General features: G+C 36.2%; 1 protein-coding gene across 4 annotated transcripts in view; it reads right to left on the bottom strand.

Annotated features, from left to right (window-relative positions):
• GPR180 (G protein-coupled receptor 180) overlaps positions 1-21,227 on the bottom strand; it is a 53,679-nt gene that overhangs the window by 14,510 nt on the left and 17,942 nt on the right. For 2 of the 4 annotated variants that reach the window (XR_007153824.1, XR_007153823.1), the window contains exons 4-9: positions 21,001-21,181; positions 20,810-20,859; positions 17,815-17,972; positions 15,116-15,307; positions 13,169-13,246; positions 11,626-11,945 (exon numbers count right to left, since the gene is read on the bottom strand). Coding sequence is in view for 1 of the 4 variants with exons in the window: in XM_047865724.1 (XP_047721680.1) it covers positions 11,787-11,945; positions 13,169-13,246; positions 15,116-15,307; positions 17,815-17,972; positions 20,810-20,859; positions 21,001-21,181 (818 nt within the window). In the remaining 3 variants the exon portion in view is untranslated. Of the gene's footprint in view, positions 1-5,068; positions 11,946-13,168; positions 13,247-15,115; positions 15,308-17,814; positions 17,973-20,809; positions 20,860-21,000; positions 21,182-21,227 lie in introns of those variants that run through there. The other 2 variants (XR_007153825.1, XM_047865724.1) reach the window with 2 other exon arrangements.

Here is a 21,227-nt window from a genome sequence, read left to right as displayed (position 1 = left end):
GAACGTATTCCAATCACGCCTACTTTCTGTTCTAACCACATATGTACGATTATTTAAAGCAAACACTTTCATCTCCTGGACATTTAAATATTATCTCCATGAATGAACAGATTAGGAAGAATCTCAGGTTCACTGAAAGTTTTGCACACAACTTTCAGGACTGTAAATAAAGAGCACTGTACTGAGTAAGCATGAGCGCCACACATAATCTTTACAACAATCCCGAGTTAGTAATATTAAAACCCATCTCTCACATCTGGCCACTTCTCATTCTAGTCGGAGGACCCCTTCTCCGTGCTAAAGGAATCACTGTTAGTTCCAAAACCAGGTAACAAATGAGAAAATCATTGAAAAATGGCAGAGTCTGGATGTGAAATCAGTCCATCGCGCCAAAACGTCCCTGCTCTTTCCAGTAGATCATAATACCTCCTAGATATAAAAGAATTCAGCACCTTATTTATACCTAACCAGCTATACTCCAAAGCATCTAGTGGCAATAAACCTGAAATATAAGTGACACTTAAGGCAAACATTCACAATAATAATAGAACTGACTTTAAATGCACTTTTCAGAACAAACACGAGTCTTGTCTTTCCAAGACAACCTCAAGAAATGAATCTGAATATTTTCATTTCCAAACTGCCTGAAGTTTCTATCCTATGAGATACCTCAGATTTTAAAAAATCTTATCAGACTGGGGTGGTAAAACTTCCAAAAATATATTGAATGATGATTCTACATAAGGACATTTGTTAATACTATTCACTACGTTAATAGAAAAAAAGAAAAATGATATTATCATTTTTTTTTTTTTTTTCAGAAGTAAGCTCCACACCCAGCATGGAGCCCAACTCAGGGCCTGAACTCACAACCCTGAAATCAAGACCCAAGCTGAGATCAAGAGTTGGATGCCCAACCGACCCAGGCACCCATGTATTATCATATTCCTAGATGAGGAAAGGATTAGATAACATGCAACATCCGTTTTTAAAAATTTTTTATTCTTTAAATTATGACACAGAAAATTGTCTTTTTTTGGTGTACAGTTCTTTGAATTTTAATATGTGTATAGATTCAATGAAGCCACAACCACACTCAGTATACAGAAAAGTTCCATTACCCTCAAAACCTCCTTGGTGTTACCCCTTTGTAGTCAAACCTTCCTCCCACTGGTAACTCTGGACAATGACTGATTATTTTTTCTATCACTACAGTTTTCTCAATTTGAAAATTTCACTTAAATGGAATCATACAATAAATGACCTTTTAAGATTGGCTTTTTTTTTTTTTTTAGTTTATTTATTTTGAGACAGAGAGAGAGAGAGAGAGAGAGAGAGAGAGAGAGAGAGAGAGAACAAACTGGGGAGAGGCAAAGAGAGAGGGAGAGAGAGAATCCCAAGCAGGCTCTGCACTGTCAGTGTGGAGCCCTGTGCCGGGCTGAAACTTACAATGAGATTATGGACCTGAGCTGAAACCGAGAGTCAGACTCAACCAACTGAGCCACCCAGGTGCCCCAAGACTGGCTTTTTAAATTCATCATGTCTTTGAGACTCATTGAAGTTGTGTGAACCAATAGTTTGTTTCTATACTGACAGTATTTTTTGTATGGATATATTATATTCTGTCAATTTAGGACATTTGGATTTCCAGTTTTTCATGATTGTGTATAGAGGTGCTATAAACATTAGCATACAGACATTTGTGTGAATATACTTGTTTACTTCTCTAGGGTTAATACACAGAAGTGGGGTTTCTGGGTCATATGGTAATTTATTTAACTTATAGGCAACTACAGGACTGTCTTCCAGAATGGCTATACCATTTTGCATTCCCACCAGCAATGTAGGAGAGTTCTAGTTGCTACACATCCTTGGCAAGACTTGGCATTTTCAGTATTTTTATTTCAGCCATTCTAATAGGTGTATAGTGGGTATCTCGCTACGATTCTAATTTACAGTTCCCTAATGGATTTTACTTCTGTTGAACACCTTTTCATGTGCCAATCTGTCATCTGTATATTCTCTTTGGTAAAGTGCCTGGTGAAGACTTTGGTCCATCTTTTTTTTTTTTTTTTTAACTGGGTTATCTGCTCACTAAAGGGTTTTAAGAGTTCTCTATATATTCTTTATGTGGACTTCTTTATTGGGCATGTATTTCCCAAATATTTTCTCCTAGACTGTAGCTTGTCTATTCATCTTCTTAACATTATCTTTTGTGAGCAAAAGTTTTAAATTCTAATGAAGTCAAATTTATCAATATTTTCTCCTTGGGTTTATGTTTATGTGTTTTTTTAAATGTTTACTTATTTTTGGGAGACACAGACAGCATGAGCAGGGGAGAGGCAGAGACAGAAGAGAGGATCCAAAGCAGGCTCTGTGCTGACAGCAGAAAGGGAAATGCAAGGTTTGAACTTACGAACCATGAGATCATGACCTGACCCAAAGTCGGACACTTAACTGACTGAGCCACCCAGGCATGCCGTGGGGTTTGTGCTTTTGGTGTCTAAGAACTCTTTGACTAAGCTTTCATCCTAAGTGTCCTGAAAGTTTTATGGTTTTATGCTTTACATTTAAATCTGATTTATTTTGAGTTAATTTTTGTGTAAGATGTGAGGTTTCAGTTGAGGTTCATTTATTTTGCAAATGGATGTCCAACAGTTCCAACGCTGTTTGTGGAAAAGACATTCACTTTTCCACTGAATTGGCTTTACATTTTCTCTCCCTTCTATTTTTCTGGAAGAGATTATGTAGAATTGGTGCTATTTCTTCTTTAAATGTTTCACAGAATTCACCAGTGAAACCATCTGGGCCTGGAGATTTTCATTTCTGAAGGCTTTGAAACAAGAATTCCTTAGTTGTTACAGGACTATTTGGGATATTTAGTTCATCTTGAGTGGGTTTTGGTAGTTTGGTGTTTGTGGCAGTATGCTATAGGCCCTATGCATCCCTGCATACCTTGCTGGTTATGCCAATAATGCAAAGCTCTAACGACTCTTCATTTCGGCCCTTTCTCAGGACTGTGAGCAGAATGAAGTAACATTTTCCTCTCAACCCAGCACCAGTTATAAAAGAGATAAATTTCTCAACTTCGGTGTTTCTTGGGGGCTACATGAATCCCACTGCCATGGACTACATCTATTGCCACGATGGACTATATCTATTGCCTCCATGGATGTAGGAATTATGTGTAACCCATGCAAACCAACAGGAAGCTCGTGATATTTGCCAAGCTATGAGTAACAAAGTCCTTCATCTCTGACCTAGGAGTCTCATGTGCTCTGCAGCCTTTATGAAAGAGTAACAGGTTAATAGTTAGCTTCTTAATAAAATCTCACACTCTTCGTAGTTCTTGACATACACTTTCCAGAGAGTTGATTATTTAACCTAAATTGTCCTATTTATGTAGATTTTTGCAGTATTTCCTGTTGTCCTATTAATATTTGCTAAGTCTAATACCTCTTCTTTCATGACTGCTAATTCATATTACCCCTTTTCTTCCTTTGTCAATTTTACTAGAGGCTTATTAATTTTACTGATCTTTTCCAAGAACCAGTTTTGGTTTCATTAATTTTCTCCATGGTTTTCTGTGATCAAGTTTAATTGAAAGCTACTCTTTATTATTTTCTTTCTCCTGCTGCTTTGAGGTTATTTTTTATTTATTTTTTGTTTTCTTAAGTTAAAAGTTTTGTATTATTGATTCAAGACTTCCCTTCTTTATAAGCATTGTTTTTTGTTTCTTAAAGATTTTATTTTCAAGTAATCTGTGTACTCAACGTGGGGCTCAAACTTACAAGCCTGAGATCAAGAGTTGCATGCTCTACCAACTAAGTCAACCAGGCACCCCTCTGTATAATAGGTATTGAATGCTATAAATTTATTCCTAAGAAGTATTTTAGCTTCCTCTCATGCATTTTGATATGCTGTATTTTCATTTTGTCAGTTCAAATTATTTTTACTAAGCCATGGTTAATTTGTTTGTTTTTCAAGTATTTGTAGATTTTCCAGTTATCTTTGTGTTACTGATTAGGCTCAGAGAGACTATTTGATAACTTCAATTTTTTTTTTTTTAGATTTGTTATAATTTTTGACCCAGGTTATAGTCTATCTTGATGAATGGTGCATGCATACCTGAAAAGACTATATTCTGCTGCTCTTGGGTTGAGTGTTCTACAAATGTCATGTAGATCCCATTGACAGTGTTGTTCAGTTCTATATTGTTCTATTCAGTTCTATATATGATGACTGAAAGAGGAGTGTTGAAGTCTCCAACTACAATTAAAGGTTTGTCTATTTCTCTTTTCAGTTCTGTTAGTTTTTGCTGTATGTAGTTTGAAGATCTGTTTGGTGTATATATTTAAGACTGAGGTGTTCTTGATGAATCAACTCTTATCTTTTTATCCTTTGTTTATCCCTGGTAATTTTCATTACTCTGAAGTGTATCTTGACATTAATATAGTCATACTGTTTGCATGGGTATATCTTTCCTGTCATTTTAACTTACCTATATCACTATATTTAAGTGAATTTTTGTATACAGCATAGTTGGGATACAAAAAAAAATATTCTGACAATCTCTCAATTGGTATATGTAGAACATTTACATTTAGTGTGATTATTGATAAGTCTGGATTTGGGTCTCTCAGTTTGTTATTTGTTTTCTGCTTATTTTTCTGTTTTTAATTCCCATTTCCCTTTTCCTCTCTTCTTTTGGGTTATTTGAACACTATTTTAGCATTCCATTTAAACTTTCATATTTTAATTTTGCCAAAATATTTGGGTGTAGGGGTGGTGGTGGTGGTGGTGGTGGTGGTGGTGGTGGTGTGTGTATTTTAGTTATTGCTCTAGGGATCACAATAATATGTACTTAACTTTCCAAAGTCTGCTTGGAATTATGTCATGGGGATGTAGAAATCTTACTGCCATGTTACCAAAACCAATTAACCCTGTTTTGAAGATACTAGCAATAAGGGGGTAAAAATGAGAGGTAAAAAAGGGAAAGAAGAGAAAAAATATGATCATTATATGCAAATGACACAACTGTTTGCCTAGAAAATACAAGAGAACCAACTAGAAAATAATTACAATTATTATAATTCAGTTAGAATTGGGAGCAAAATTAAAATACAGAAATTAACACACTTCATGTGTAAAACAACAGCCATTTGCAAGACAGAATGAAAGAAAACACTCAAATATCCAAGGGGTATAATGAAATGTACAAGATCTATATAAAGAAGTCCTTTAAAAGTGATTGGCAAACACATGTTCACATTAAACAAATAGAAAAGTATTTCATACCACTTTCTTGGATCACTATGAGAGCAATCACAGGTTCATACAGTTAATGAAATGCTTGGCTAAGGAGCCAAAAAGATGAGCAACCATCTGTGGGATTAATATCCAACATGTTAATAAAGTCGTTTCTCCCTAATTTGCTATAGGAATTTAGTTCATCCCACTAGAAATAGTAAACAAGATTTTTCTTTTAAAAATCAGAAAAATTGATTCTAAAGTTCATTATGAAAGAAGTGGTAGGTATAATCATAAAAATTATAACAAAGAAGAGCACTAACAGGTAAATTCTCCCCACCAGACAATATGGCATATTTTAAAGCTACAATAATTAAAATAGTGCAGTTTTAGATCACAGATCAAACAGTTCACTGAAATAGCCTTAAGCCCAGAAATAGACTAGCAACAAATCAGTAAAGAGAAGGTAGATTACACAATATATGATGTTGTAAAAGAGGGCAACCATCTGAAAAAAATTAAGTTGGATCCCTAGCTTATATTTTATAGCAAAATAAATTCTAGGTGAATCAAAACTTTAAATAGATAAAAATGTAAATCTACTAGAAAATATGGACAACTGAAACATAATTTCAAAGAGGTAATGCTTTTCTATCTGTGACATAAGAAGAACACAGAAGCCATAAAAAAATTGAGAATTCCACTGTATTACACAAAACAAAAACCAAAAAAGCTCACCTGAGCTTGGTGTCGGGTTTTTGTTGGGCTTTATTACATAGGCATAGCCAACTGAATCATTGGCCACAAGGCTGAATTTAATCTCCAGTCCTTCCCACCCCAGAGGTCAGGCTGTTATCACTGTGCCCCAAAGCCCCAACTCTCTAATCACATGGTTGGTATTTTGGGTGTGGCTAGCCTTCATCCTGAGTCATATCATTAACATGAACTATCAGGTTCCACCATGAATAACAAAGACACTTCATTCACTCTGGAACTTCCAAGGATTTAGATCCTGAAAAGGGGAGGGGAGCTGTAGTGCTGGGAAGAGGGGAAGAGGCAAATTTTTTATCCATTTTATTTTATTCCAAGTGTTTAGAAGCTATTTGTAATAGCAAAAGAGTGGAAACTAACACTGTCCAGTGGCAGAGGACTGATTTAAAAAAATTAAAATATACCCATATAATGGGGTTCTATGCAACGAATGAAGAAAATGGGGCAATTCTGTAGGTAAGGACACAGAATAAACTGCTGAATATGCAAAACATTGTGTACGGTATACTATAGTACCATTTGTGTTTCATATATATGTGCGTGTTTATATACACATGAGGCCATCCAGAAAAATAAACAAGAAACTGATAGCAGAGTGTGGATCAATGGAAGGGAAATGGCTGACTTAATTTTTTACCCTTTCAACCTTCTGATTTTTGCACAATTATGCACATAATACCTACTTAACAAGAATAAAACATCACAATGTATTTGCACATTTCTCTGAGGATACTGAACATTACATGTAATTTAATCTTTGATTACTAAGAGCCATTGTCAGAAGTTATACTGAACAACGAAGCCCTAAGGGTCTATTCAGGCCACAGGGCTGTTTTCACCCACACTGCATGACCCCAGGCTCCTGTGATTTGAGTTAGTGCCATTTTTAGTTTTTCCGATTTCTCCCAGCTACTTCTCACTGCCATCAACCTTCTTCCTCTAGTTGACTCAAACTTCTTTTAAATTGGTGCGTTTAGTTGTAGTGGTCTGAGAAACAAGGCACATAGTTCCAATACTATATAAAATAGAGAGAAACTGCCTCTTTGACAACTTGAGGAAGCCTCTCATAACTGATGAGTTTTAGAGATTAAACTTCAGAACAACTACTTGGCTATGCAAGATTTGTACACATTCTTGGTTCCATGTAATTAAATGAAGAACAGGCAAGGAAGGCATAAAGTCATTATGGGAGGTTCTATGATTTAATTCATGCCATATTGCTAAGTGCATGTCTGAAACTTTTTCAAAATTGCTTTCATTAATTCAAGAACATTTTTGAGCATCTCGTGTGCACCAGGGAATGCTCTAGGTGCTAGGGATACAGCAGTGAACAATCCAGACGATGGCCAAACTCCCTTAGAATTTACATTCTAATTGGGATGAGAGGCAACAGGCAAAGATAAAGTGGGAAGTTTAACAAGAAAAGGGGAAATGTGACAGAGCAATCCGGATGGGGTAGCATCTGTTCGGATGACCTCTCAGTTAGCATCTGATCAGAGAAGAACCACTAGGGTATCACTCACACACCATTTTTAATATATAAAAGAAAGGATTTGTAATAGGGATTATAGGAGGCTGTTCTTTTGTGACAGGGAGGCCACAAAAAGGGAAGGGGGGACGGATGTGAAGCGGGGGAAGCGAGAACATACTGGGACCTGCCAGGAGAGGAGAGCAGAACCCACGGGGACTCAGTGGAACCCATGCCAGTCTCCCGCTGCCTCCAAGCCTCCAACCTCAATGACAGGGTTGTGCTGCAGAACCTGGCACCCTCTGTCACAGAATGAAACACATACCTGGCCGAGGAGTCAGAGAAAGTAAAGGAGGTGATCCAGCAGGAGCTGGCGTTTCTGCATGCCTGGTTGTTGGCCCACAGACCAAAAAGATAAGCCAGCAGATACGCAATAATGTGGGTAAGCCACAACAATGCGTGCCCTGCTTGGACCTTTCAATTATAGAAATCTGGATCTGGCTACTTAACTTCTGCCTTCTGAATCTCACACCACACATCTCTTGTGACCCACACGATCCTAAAATTATGCAGGGAGAATTAAGAGGAACATATCTCCAGCTTAGCTATACTGGCACCACATAAAGCCACTACCAATGCTCAGAGGTCTCTGAAAGATATTTGAGCTGAGAACCTGGAGGGCAAGGAGGATTCAGCCACACAGCCAATGCCAAGATTTGGAAGAGAGTATTCCAGGCAGAAATAGTTACTGCAAAGGCCCTGAGGCAGCGATACAAACACGGTATTTTTTGATGATGGGGTTGGAGTATGGTGAGAGGGAGAGTGGTATGAAATGAGGTCAGAGAGGCAGGGATCAGGTCACATGGGTCCTTGTAGAATACGGTAAGGAGCATGGATCACTTTTTTCTAAGTGCAAAGGAAAGCAAATGGAGAGTTTTTGACAAGCCAGTAGTAGTTTGGTCTGATTTATCATTTTAAACTCTGTTTTAAAATAATTTCGAACTTAAAAAAAGGCCTAAGATTAGCACAAAGAATTCTATCATCCAACTGATTTCCCTTCACTGTGCAGAGAATGGGCTTTGGCGGGCAGGGCCACTTCTCTCTAGGACTCCTCCAGATCTCCTGGTTTTCTATGTAAGCCACACTCCTAGAGGACGCTGTGCACGATGCCCTGGGAGACGTGCAGAAAAGGCTGCCGGAGTGTGGAAGCAGCAATATTCCTTCAAGAACTATTCAAGAGTTCAGGCCAGTGTGCTTCCACACTGCTTTTCAGATTTCACAGGAAAACCAATTTTGTCATTTTAGTCTCAACTCAAGAATTCATGTTGGTACCAAAAATGGTATTACCTTTTTAGATCTGGTCTCAAATTGATTGGTTATATTACTTCTCAAAACAAACAAAAATCTTGAAGATCTGACACCACTGAAGCTATTTAAATAGAATGTTACACAAATAATTCTGGATTTCCTAAGAATTTCCCGAGGATCGGCACTGCCTCCTCAGGGAAACGTGCTGAAGGGGCCAGGGCTCATGTTGATGTATGTGTTCTAGTCTCACTACATCACAGCTGGCCTTGGACTTGCCAATCTTCTAGTTTTAGTAGACTTAGCCTACAAGTTGAGACCACAGACAGCCTTCCTAAAACAAGCTCTTTTGCCTCTAGCTGAAAGCCAAGGTTCAAATACTGAAGTGTGCTCAGTGCACACTTACACGCGAAACCTCACTTCTGACCTCAGTACAATTTCAGGTTTAATGTTAAAATCAACAGCCAAAATTAACTATGGATAGCCACGCATTCTCACTGAAAACATACACACCTAATAGGTGCTCATTAAATCATGAGGGTGAAGTAGAAAAATGAAAGAGAAGTCAGGTGCCTTTAGAGAACTCATTTATTCTCTCTCACACGCAGTTGAAGGGGAGCTCTGCCAGCACGGTAGGGCTCAGTGACGAAGATAAGGGGCCTGACGCACAGCAGACATTCAGTTAAGTAGGAGCTAGTATTGTTACACGTGTCAACAGAAGTAAATATTTTCTTTACCCTCCTAAAGGAAGAAATAAAATGGAAAAAAATGGAAAAAAAAAAAGGAAAAAAAAAGCTCTGGACATACTCATCTTCTTTAAGAAAAAAATGTAAACACAGATGTAGGAAAGCATGATCTGTCAGAAAGAAAAGTAGAGCAGTTTTGATCTTAAGGAGAGTTTGCAGTCTATCCTTCCATGCTCGGCGCTGACAGGTCTCCTGCAAACATCCAGCAAGAGAAGAGCGATGCTGTGCCACGACTTACGGACTATAAATTCTGAGCTCTGATTACTAGATTTATTAACAGTGTCTTAGGTGTTATATGTTAATTATTAACAACTGTTTTCCTTCATTTAACAATGGCTCCTGAATAACAAAATAAATTATCAACAATTCAACCATAAATTAAAAGATACTTAAAGTAAAAAAAGACCTGTTAAAGTTTCATATATGCAAGCACAACAACATATTTCATATATTCAGATTACAGTTTCTGTGATCTTTGCGTAAGCAACAGAAAAGTTACTCCCTTTCCACTGTTGCAAGTTCACAACACTTAGGAAAAGACTTCACCTTTTTGTCCTGCTTAATTAACTGCACCTCAGTTGAACGCGACAGACAGAAACCGGGGTTATGAGCGAGACGGGCTAAAAGAAAAGGTTGTGACCCCACAGCAGATCACATAAACCTAAAATATACTTCGGACTTTCTAGTGGTAACCTGCAGCCCTCATTTATTAGATAATTTACAGAGAACTGTTAGGAAAATGATTTAATGAGCAGGCTGACCTCTGCCATTCTGCCAGTTTGCTGCTCAAGAACCTATGCATCTTGCCTTTAAAATGAAACAGAATACTGTTCATTTCCAATGAGACTAGGTGTCAGGTAAAAACAAAGACGAAGCCATAGATATATTAAAGTTACGCTACGCTAACTACTTAATTAAAAACTTTAATTACCAGATCAGTGCACCATTTCTTGCTTAAAAATGTAATACCTTTAACAGTTGATAAAGAATATTTTTTTTAAAGCCAGATGTGAAAATGAAAAGGTCTGAATGACATGACACACAGAAACAGAATCCTTTCCAATCAGTGACTACTAATGGGAATACTCATTTTATACAGCAGGTATTGACAACCATTTAGCAATTCTTTAAACAGGCACTTGATAGAGTGTTTTGCAGCTAGCATACTCAATACTGGGGCATCACATACACAAAAAAATATGGCTTTATTACAAAGGATTCAAGATGGCAACTACTTAGAATCCAGTGCCAACACGGATTATAACAAATCCAGTGAGTATTTTGTTTTTCAATTATTCATAGAAAATTTAATCCTGATTAAGTATCCTTGGGCAGGAATTCATGGGTAGTTGATGACTGAAACCAACATTTATGTGAAATGCTTCTGTTAATTTAATCTGTGTATACGGCTTAATTATGATTGGGGATTCAATGTAAGAGAAATGAATTATATCAGGATTAAAATTTTAGTACCTATCACATAGTACTTTTTCCTTCTTTCTTTTTAAACATAGAACCCTGTTTGTCTCTTCACCTAAGTGCTTACATTTGAGAACTCTTTGTAACAAATAACCTATGTAATGTATCTAAGTGTTATTTTTCATAAATTATCTGTCAGAAACCCTTTGCTAATCAAGCTAGAACCTGAACTAGAGCCAGAAGTGATAGAAGAAAATGGAGAAGAACCCCACACACAAATAAACAAAAGCTTATTCATTTAGCTATAAATATACTTTATATTCACATTCTGAAGTAATTTCATTTTCAATTCCTTTAAACTCCAATACGAAATGCATTTTCCTCAAAGCATAAAAAGAAGCAGTTTTAAATCAGTGTATTACACTGACTTTGTAACTGGAGTTAGATATGTATAAGCAAGTAATCATTTAACTGATTACTTTTCACAAGACTATCAAACCTGAGTTAACTATTGATATGAGACGAGGCATTGTAAGTGGTGAATCTCTTACCAAAATATCATATAATTCTTTTTCATCTTAATTTCCACAGAGAAATTGCATAAATCACCTTATAACAACACTCTTTCTTCAAAGTTTATTAAGCATATTTCAAAACATTTATTACCTTTTTTCAGTTTGATACTGCTTCAATGCAGTTGTATAAATAACATGCTCGGCCTTCTTTGTTCAATTTTCCATACCACAAGTATGAAAGAAAAGTCACTGCATTTGGATCCTTATTGCACTCTCAAATCAATTCACTTTTCCTTTAAAGAAAATCAAGTATCAGAAGTGAGGCCGACTTTTGTGCCCAGATGATATGGTCAGTGGTAGTGTTACTGAAGAAAGTGAAGAGACTTCCCAGTATAGACTGTGGGACAGAAAGAGTCTGTAGAGAATAACCATGGAAACGGACTGGCAAAGGATAACACCTATTGTAATAACCTGAAAAGAAAAGAAAGGGAATGTATTTATTGCATGCAGCAACAGACAAATTATATTCAAGTTATCATGAACCCATGTACTTTATACTTACATACATCCATATATATATACACACATAAACTACTCCTCCATCTTTAACATGGGTACATTTTATCAAATAAATTTTCAGTAGGAAAATATGACCAATGTTCAGAACTGTAACTGTTCAAGGCAAAACTTATTTAACAGTTTATAAACACACTCAATTTGCTAACCCATTCTCTCCTCAGGGTGCACACACCACAGGAAGAGATCCGAAAAATCAGCTTCCTGGATAATCTAGTAATGAGAATAAAGCATGATTCAGGTAGGGACCTGAATCTTGAAGAGTACTCTAAAAGCTCTTTCAGAAATTCTCAAGTTGCTTCTTTATTTTTGTAGACTACCTTCCTATCTATTTACCCCTTGTAAACACCTCAGGTTTAAGAAACATCCGTGTGTTCAAGCACAGACTGCATTGCTTGTAAAAGGTACCCGGCAGAACACTTTGAAATGATGGAGTCGTTTACCTAAGAAGGTGGGTTTCAGCACAATGAAAATGGTGGCGCACACTTGAGCGTGGCATTGCAGTATGCAGTCTGTTAAAGCAACTAGACTGATTTTTTAAATCTATTTTGATTTTTCCACTATGCTGTAAAACATCTTAATCAATTTTTCCTAACAACGACGGATTATGAATCGCCTCATTTATAAAATAGTATTATGAAATAGATTAAAATTAACAAAAGCTATTTTTATCATTTTTTATTAACTAAATTAAACATTTTTATTTTACACTTAAAGTTCTAATTTATATACTCGCCAGTTCAATATTTTGTTTCAAAGCTTGATTTTAAAGAGCTCAATGTGGCGCCTGGGTGGCTCAGTGGGTTAAGCGTCCAACTTCGGCTCCGGTCATGAGCTTGTGGTTCATGGGTTTGAGCCCCACACGGGACTCTGTGCTGAGAGTCCCATCCAGCTCAGAGCCTGGAACCTGCTTTGGATTCTGTGTCTCCCTCCCTCTCTGCCTCTCCCCTGCTTGCACTTTGTCTCTCTCAAAAATAAAATAGAGCTTAAAAAAATTAAAAATAAAATACATAAAAAGCTCAAAAAAACCTCTAAATGGAAAAAAATAGGCCTTTTCACCTTTAATAATTTCCCAATAAACACTATAAAAAACCACTGTGATCATGTGTTTTACTTACCTTATCTCTTTGGTAGTCACTAAAAACGACAGAAATACATGCGAGACCTGGATGGCATAAAAACCACAAGATACAGCCCTGAAACAAATGAGAAGTAAGTCAAATGCATGCAGCTGTATCTGTATTTTCAGAGTAACATTACTAGCATATTTAGGAGGTCCTGATTGACCTCAATTGATCTTCAGAGTAGAGCTTGCTACTCTAAATATAAAAAATAAATTTGATGCTGCTAGGATAACATTTTGTTTCTAATCACGTGGGTATTTAAAATTTTGTATTTGTACATCTCTTATATGTACACATTTTAATATACTTAATACTGTACACTATGTTATATATTTAATCATGAAAATTCATGAATATAAGCAACATCAAACATTGAGAAAAGCAAAGTACAAACGTGTACTATTTCTGTAAAAGGAAAAAAGTAAGACCATGCATTCGTATTCGCATGTAGATACAGGAAGAGATTCTGTAAGAATGCCAAAGCACTGACAGTGCTTGCCCATTTGTGAGCTAGTACGCAGGACAGCAGAACTGGGCAAGGAAGGATGGGAAACTTTTTAACATTATACTTTTCAAGCATCTTTTTCTATCTTCCCTAGAACCACGGCAATGTATTCTATCTTCCAAAATTAAATGTTAAGTGAAATAATAAGTTAATAATAGGAGCTGTTGAGACGCCTGGTATACTGAAGAGAAGGGAAAAAACAAGATGTAAAAAAAGGTGTTTAGTATACTACTGTTTGTGTAAATACGGAGGGAAATACACAGGAATACATACATGTTTAAAGTTCTCTAGGAGGGTAAGTCAGGAATTGATAGCAGTGATTATAGGAGGAGATAATAACTGGATAGACAGACGAGAGGTAAAAAAAAACAAAACTGCTCTTTAAACACTTTCAGATGTTTGAACCCATTCAAAAAGTTAAATTAAAACATATAAAAAATTTTTAAGAAAAAGTTTGTTACTATCTTCAATATAGAATGAAAGAGGAAATTTACTTTTAAACCCCCTTAAACATATATTAACTTTTCAAATACGCAAACCCATCCATCCCTGTGACAAATTCAAAAGCAAAGTGACGTGTTTTTTTGCCCGTTTGGCACTCAGGAAGCTGACGTGGGTTCCTGCGGCTGCAACAGCAGCTTTAAGATGCTGAACACTGGGAATGAGGAATTTGGCCCTACTTCCACAGCCACCTCGGAATGGACGCTGAGCCCTGTGGACTCGGGCGGGCAGACTAAACGGCTTATCCGAATACCGTTCTGGGTTGCCAAGAGGAAGGTGTACGGATTCTGTCAATCTGACCGAAAAACAGAACTCTCTAGGAGGTAGACTCCTACAGCGTTGCTGCCCCAACTTCTCTCATCTTTTCCTTTGTTAAACGGGTAGAGAAAAAAAAATCAAATTTGCTTTTAGATCCCACGAGGGTAAGGGACACAGAAGAAGTAATAAAGTAAACATGACCTCCTTGGGAGGCAGTGAAATGGCTGAAACATACTATGTCCCCAGGCTCCTGCTTCATCTGCTTTTGCTGAGAGCTCCTTACGGCTTGTTAGAAAAGACTGCATAACTCTGCATGTGAACAGTTCATAGTTAATAACTGTTTTTTGAGAAATGTAAGCTGTATTCTAATGTAATTTTTTAAAAACTCTGATACGGAAAAAGAGTGTAGAATTCCTATTGACAAAGAAATTATGACATAGGCAAACTGACCTAAGATTACATGGAAACTACTATCGCAAGGGTTCTGTAAAATGGAATAATACCTACATCTCACAGGTTGTGAAGATTAGATGAGGTGGGGCACATAAAGGGCGTATCTCAGTGCTTTGGCACAGAATACAAGCTTAACCAATATTAACATGGGGTTGCTTAACTTCCCCCAAAAAGTAGAACAAAGCTGATAATCACAAGAAGCCATTTTCTACCCAAACCCATACCTTGGCAAATGTGATGTAAAACTCCCTTTTCAGCGTGCTTCTCTCCACTGTGATGATCTGGTAGAGTCCACAGCCTAATGACAATGCTAGGCAAATTCTTAAAATGATTAGCAAGATCCCTGCTAAGTTGTGATGTGAATGGTAGCTGTGAGGACTGGTATCTTCAAACTGTTCCCAAAGTAGCAAAATACTCTGCAAAATACAATATTACATTTAGAGAGAGAAAAAAAATCATGTCTACTTATAAGTAGAGTACTTGCTTTTTAAACACCTCCTTAAAGCATATATAAATATTCCTAAGAGGTTCTAAGACTTATCACACCATAAAGGTTGTTAATAAAACACAGACACCCAGCACAGACTTTACCCCCCTGATACCCTACCCTACAGCAGAGAAAAGGGATTTTTATTGAATGAGACCAACATACAGAAAATAAAAAATGTGAATGTTACCCCGATACAAGATATCTTTAAGGATGAAAATAAGTTGAAAAGGTTAAGAGTAGAAATCTGAACTTTCTTCTAAATCTTTCTTCCTTCCACACTATATGAAGAATCAAACTGCCCTGTATTCAAGCACCATTGTATCAGGGTGACTTTAAAACATGTCAGTATCTTCTGTAATCCAGAAGTGAATGAGTCGGAGCTGTTGATTTCAGATGTAACCTCTCAGGGTAAAGGAGGGTACATTTTTTATATTCACTAGAAGTAGCCAGGCTATTCTCAGATGACCAGCATCGTTACTTATCCATTTGTTTGTTGACTTTTTTCCTCCCGTATGGTTACTGTTACAGTAAAAAAAAAAAGCTCACCAAGTTCCTCATTAGCTGTTCTGTGTTTTGCTCTTTTGTAGAAATCACTTTCCCTCCATCTTTTCTAAACACTGATCACAAGCTATTATAATATTTTTGCCATCACACATGTCAGGGGTCCCCCGTGTTTCTTTGATTTGCCAGCTCGGCCCTTAGAGTGGTCTTCAGTGGCTTCCAAAGAATTTAGATCAAAATTCAGTTATTAAATCCAATTCTTAGACTTTATGGGGTTTGTCAGAAACCCCTTCCTCTTCTCATTCTGAAATCTTCCTGCTTCCACGCTTGACAGCTGAATTTCTCTGTCATCCCCCACACCTACATTTCCTTCTTAGGGTGAAGATGTGCTCTCCATGACTGAAGTGTTATTTCTTCACTCCACCAAATTACTATACCCATATGATTCCCTAACCTGCATTTCTAAACTTAACTTGTACAAAAAGAAGTCCTATTGTAAACTACTATCTCCTGGTATCTATGTGAGGTGATGGATATGTTAACTAGCCTGATTTTGGTGATCATTTCAAAATGCATACATATATCAAAACATCAAGTTGTATGTCTTAAAAACGTACAATTTTTATTTGTTAATTAACCCCAAAGAAAACCAACAAAAAAGAACTATTATTTCCCATGATTCGCATTTTTACATCCTCAAACCCCACAGTTTCAGATATGTATACTAGTATGTGACTTGTGGAATATACATGTGTATTTGTACTTATGTATTCTCATTCACCTTCCTTGTCTGGCTGGTTGAGGACCAGGGTCATGTGTCATGTATTTGTCATAAACGCTGACATAAACTCTAGAGAAGTGTCATAATCTCAGTTCTCAATTCCTATTTGTCTATGATAATGGATTAACATTATAAGGAAATCATGAAAATTCAGTTTTTAAAAAAGCTATTTATTGAGAAATGAGAATTTAGCCTGATATGAACACTAGTCTCCATAAGCCCTAGATCAAAAACATTAACTTGGTAGAATCTTGCCTTTATACTTATCATTTCTAATTCAGTTGTCATTAGCCTTTCCATCTAATGCCTGAGAAAGGCATTATTTCCTTTATAAATATTACCACCTGTCATCTGGTCTCTTTCTAAATCAATCATGAAATTCAATACACGTATTTCACTCGACACCTATACTAAATAAATACTATGAGTATAAAGATGAATAAAGCACAGGTCTTATCCTTCATTAATGAAATTTTCAATTTATTTAATGCATTAAAACTTAGACTATAATGTCCTCTGCAGAGCCCAGGCGTAAATTTCATTTTCATCTATAGCTAATGGTGGTCACGAACTCAGTATAAATTTTTGTTTATACCTTTCTTTGTAATTTTTATAAACTCCATTGCATATAAGCATATTGAGATCTGAGAATAAGAGAAAACAAACAAAAAAAGGGCTAAGAGGACTATATTTGTTTTTGCATTTGTTCTCAAAAACTAGATCCCATTCTTGCTCATTCTGTAAATTGCTTTTTCATTAATCTCAGATATTCACTTGAATTGTTTCATGTATAAAGTAGCAGAACTGGACCTAAAGATCCATGCCTATGGATGAATCTCAGATTCATTGATTCACTCATTTAAAATGTTGAATACTTACTATGTGTATTAGAAAATATAAAAGAAAGCTATTAAGTAGGAAATGAGAATCTAACCTAATAGTAAGCATTCTGCACTTGAATAAGCTGAGAGAAATCTCAAATTCAGATAAATTACAATTACATTCTGCAATCTATACTAGCACTCAGAAGATGAAAAGACTTTAAAGTGACAAATTGCTCATGGGTCCCAAGTTTTACCTTTGAAATGAGACATATTCACGTTTGCATTTCTGCATATTGCAAAGGACAAACACTGAGGATTAATCCTCACCTGCGTTATGACAATGAATACAGCAATGCCAGTGGATGCAGGAGTAGAATCCCACTGGAGAGGTCTGCTTTGAGACTTCTTCATCCTCACTATTGTCCAACCCATACACAGACTCAGAAGCAGGTATAGCATTTGAATTTGGGAAGCAATGTCAAAAACTAAATGGGAAATGAAAACCAAAGTCAACCAAGTTTTCATAACACGAAGGATCTGGTCTTTTTTGTATTGAGAATATAAAGCAATTATTTTTTAAACACAAAAAGATAGGCATTTTCAAAGAGAAGTTGACAAAATTCAATAATTAGAGATATCCACGTCGAACTCTAACAATTAAAATTTTGCCTTTAAGTTCTTATTAATATTCTTTCTCTCTCTTTCTCTATACATCTCTATTAAGACTAACTTTGGGATGAGCACTGGGTGTTGTATGGAAACCAATTTGACAATAAATTTCTTTTTTTTTAAAATAAATTTCATATTAAAAAAAAGACTAACTTTAAATCTTTGTGTTTCCCATTTTTCTTAATTTTTCTAACTACATAATACTGTTCTCTGTAACTTACTGCTTATTAAAATAAACACATTTTAAATGTAATTTCTGCAATGTGGGGCATACTAGTGTCTTCAGTTCCAGGTTGTTAATTTTTTTTTTTTTTTTTGATGGCTGAACTACATAGTGTGAACTTATTTCCTCAAACTGTTAGCAAGAAATAGCCATGACAACAAAATGCACGGCTGCTGTAGCATTCGGTGATGTTGAGTCCGGGAGACAAACGAAACGAAATGATCCGTGCCCTGGTGTGATGTGCCACCAGGCGGCCACCACGTACACTGCAGGGAAAGGCTGCTACTTTAAACAAGTAGCAAGGAGACCACCCACATCCGGTTCCAGCTTCAAGAAAACAACAATCTCCAAATACTCCAAGTTCCATGCATTTTTACTTTGGAAGCTGGTATTTATGGATTTAAAAAAAAAAAAGATGATCACTTTCTCACCATAGTATATTTTGATACCGACTTTGGCACAAACGTGACCAGAACTGAACAAAGTGAAACTTTCTTCAAATTGCCATCCATACCTTGGATGTTTACAGCTTTTCTTTCTTTCATATAAAGATTTTCTTGTAGAAATGGATAAAACTAGCTGTGGTATAACATATTAGCAACTTATAAGCTGAAAACCTATTCACGATACACCTCTTCAGATATATAATGACCACTGTTCTGCCCTCTAAATTAAAACTGAAGACTCTACATTTATGCTCATATACTTGTAATAGTGAGTTCTGATAATGAACTATCATGACATTTGAATGGTACAAAATGCCATGACCTTTCAGATCAAGCAGTTTTCTTTCACCACAGATTTCAAGTGACAGTGATGCCAAATACTTTTATTAAACATCTCACAAATACATATTCAGTTACTTAAAGAAGCCAGCCAAAGAAATATTCCTGCATAAATTGCTAATTAGCAAAAACAAATACCGGGGGGGGGGGGGCAACCCTGATGTTCTGGCTCATTTCTCTGTATACTAAGTAATACACATATTGATAGAATACCATAACTGTAAGCATAGGTAGAACACTGCTTATCTGTTTCTGAAAAATAACTATAAATAAAAAAAGCAGATCACACAAAAATCCCATTCTGTGTGATTTTATTAAAAATCTTGAGATTTAATCATTAAACCAAATTTGTTGTCAGAACACCAAAATTTAGCAACGCTGATTTACTGTAAATAAAAACACACACACACAAAAACCTTTTGCTTTTAAACCTACAGTGAAGATGCCAGACAGCCAAAAAAAACAAAAAAAAAAAAAACAAAACTGTTTTGTATATAGCAGACACTCACAAAAATCCAAAAGTCTTTGATTTTGGTAATAGCTTGCCCGTGATGGGCTTTTGTGTGTTTTACCTCTCTAAAATGCATAAGCTAAATTATTTCTAAGGTTCTGTTCAGATTTAAAATTCTACGGTTCTGTTAAACATCCTAAGTCGCCTAAGAGACAAGAGCAAGAGAAACCAGAGTTCTCAATAACGTTCAAAAAGAAGCAACTCTTTTTCGTGGCCAGGAGGTGACCAGCACACATTCTCTTCACTAGGAAAACAGGTTCTAGAAGGTTTAGAATCTTAAGACAGGCAGCAAGATGAGGATAAACAGGTCTTCAGATGATTACAGGGATTACCATAAGCTACCCTATTAAAGAGAGAGGAGACCAGAACTATGGAAATATTTAAAAAAGTAAATCCTAGAATGGTTTCATATTCAGAATCTGCTTTTTTAGAGCAAATCTTGACTATTTTTCCCATCATGCTTAATTGAAAAATTACTTCATGAAAGTTCCTCATACAAATAAAAGAATGAGATGTGAGGTCAGTTCACTTATAGGTGTACTCTATGGCTCTGGGTCAGAAATAGAAAAAGAGTCAAAAAAGGGTTGAAAATAGGACTACAAATGTCAGCTCTGGGATCAGAAAACTTGGGTCTGACTTTTGTCTTTACTGCTCAAAAGCTGCTGACATTTGGAAATGTACTTCCTGTCAACGAGCCCAGATTCTTTATGTGCAAAATAAGGCTAATCGTATCTGCTTCAGTGAGTTTTTACTTAAAGTGAGAGAATGTATATAAATATGCTCCCAAAACAATGAAGAACGACGCACATGACTGATAATTAAAAAGAAGTTAAACAGGACACATGGGAATAGGACACATGGGAACACAAGGCTAATTGTATCTACTTCAGTGAGTTTTTACTTAAAGTGAGAGAATGTATATAAATATGCTCCAAAAACAATGAAGAACGACGCACATGACTGATAATTAAAAAGAAGTTAAACAGGACACATGTTTTCAGTTGAGCTGAATTCTAACCAACCTTGGATAGAAAAATTGTATTATGACAAAAAACAATGTACAAAAAGGGAAAACAAACAATAAACAGATAGCAAGTTTATGTTTTAAAAAATGAATCTCAGAAAGATACTCACATTCTGCCAAACTTCCCATAAAAGGTATCCCTAGTCCATCTTTGGAGTAACTGAGGAATTGAAGAGAAGAGTATTAGTGTAAATTACAAATGTGAAAAGATTATTCGTAATCAAAGCAGGCATAATTTTGGTGAACTAATTAGGATTAATTAGACATAATGATGAACACAGTTTTAGTGGTTTGGAGTTACCTGGAAAAATGAATGTAATTAGCTAAAGCCGAAGCAGCTTGTAACAGCAATGCAGTTGTCAGGACCTTTAAAATCATGTGCATGGGTCCTCCTTTCTTAATAGCCTGCCACAATGACTGAGCATAAATGCAGGCAATCACAAAGTACACAAGGACTAGGAGGAAGAAGAACTCATGTAGCCCTGTGGAGAGAAGAAAGGAGCTTGCTTCAGTCAAACAAAGCCACTT

The sequence above is a fragment of the Prionailurus viverrinus genome, chromosome A1 (genome assembly GCF_022837055.1).
Source record: "Prionailurus viverrinus isolate Anna chromosome A1, UM_Priviv_1.0, whole genome shotgun sequence".
NCBI classification, from domain to species: Eukaryota; Metazoa; Chordata; class Mammalia; order Carnivora; family Felidae; genus Prionailurus; species Prionailurus viverrinus.
Note: the sequence above shows the minus strand (reverse complement) of the source record. Positions and strands in the feature narration are given on the sequence as shown.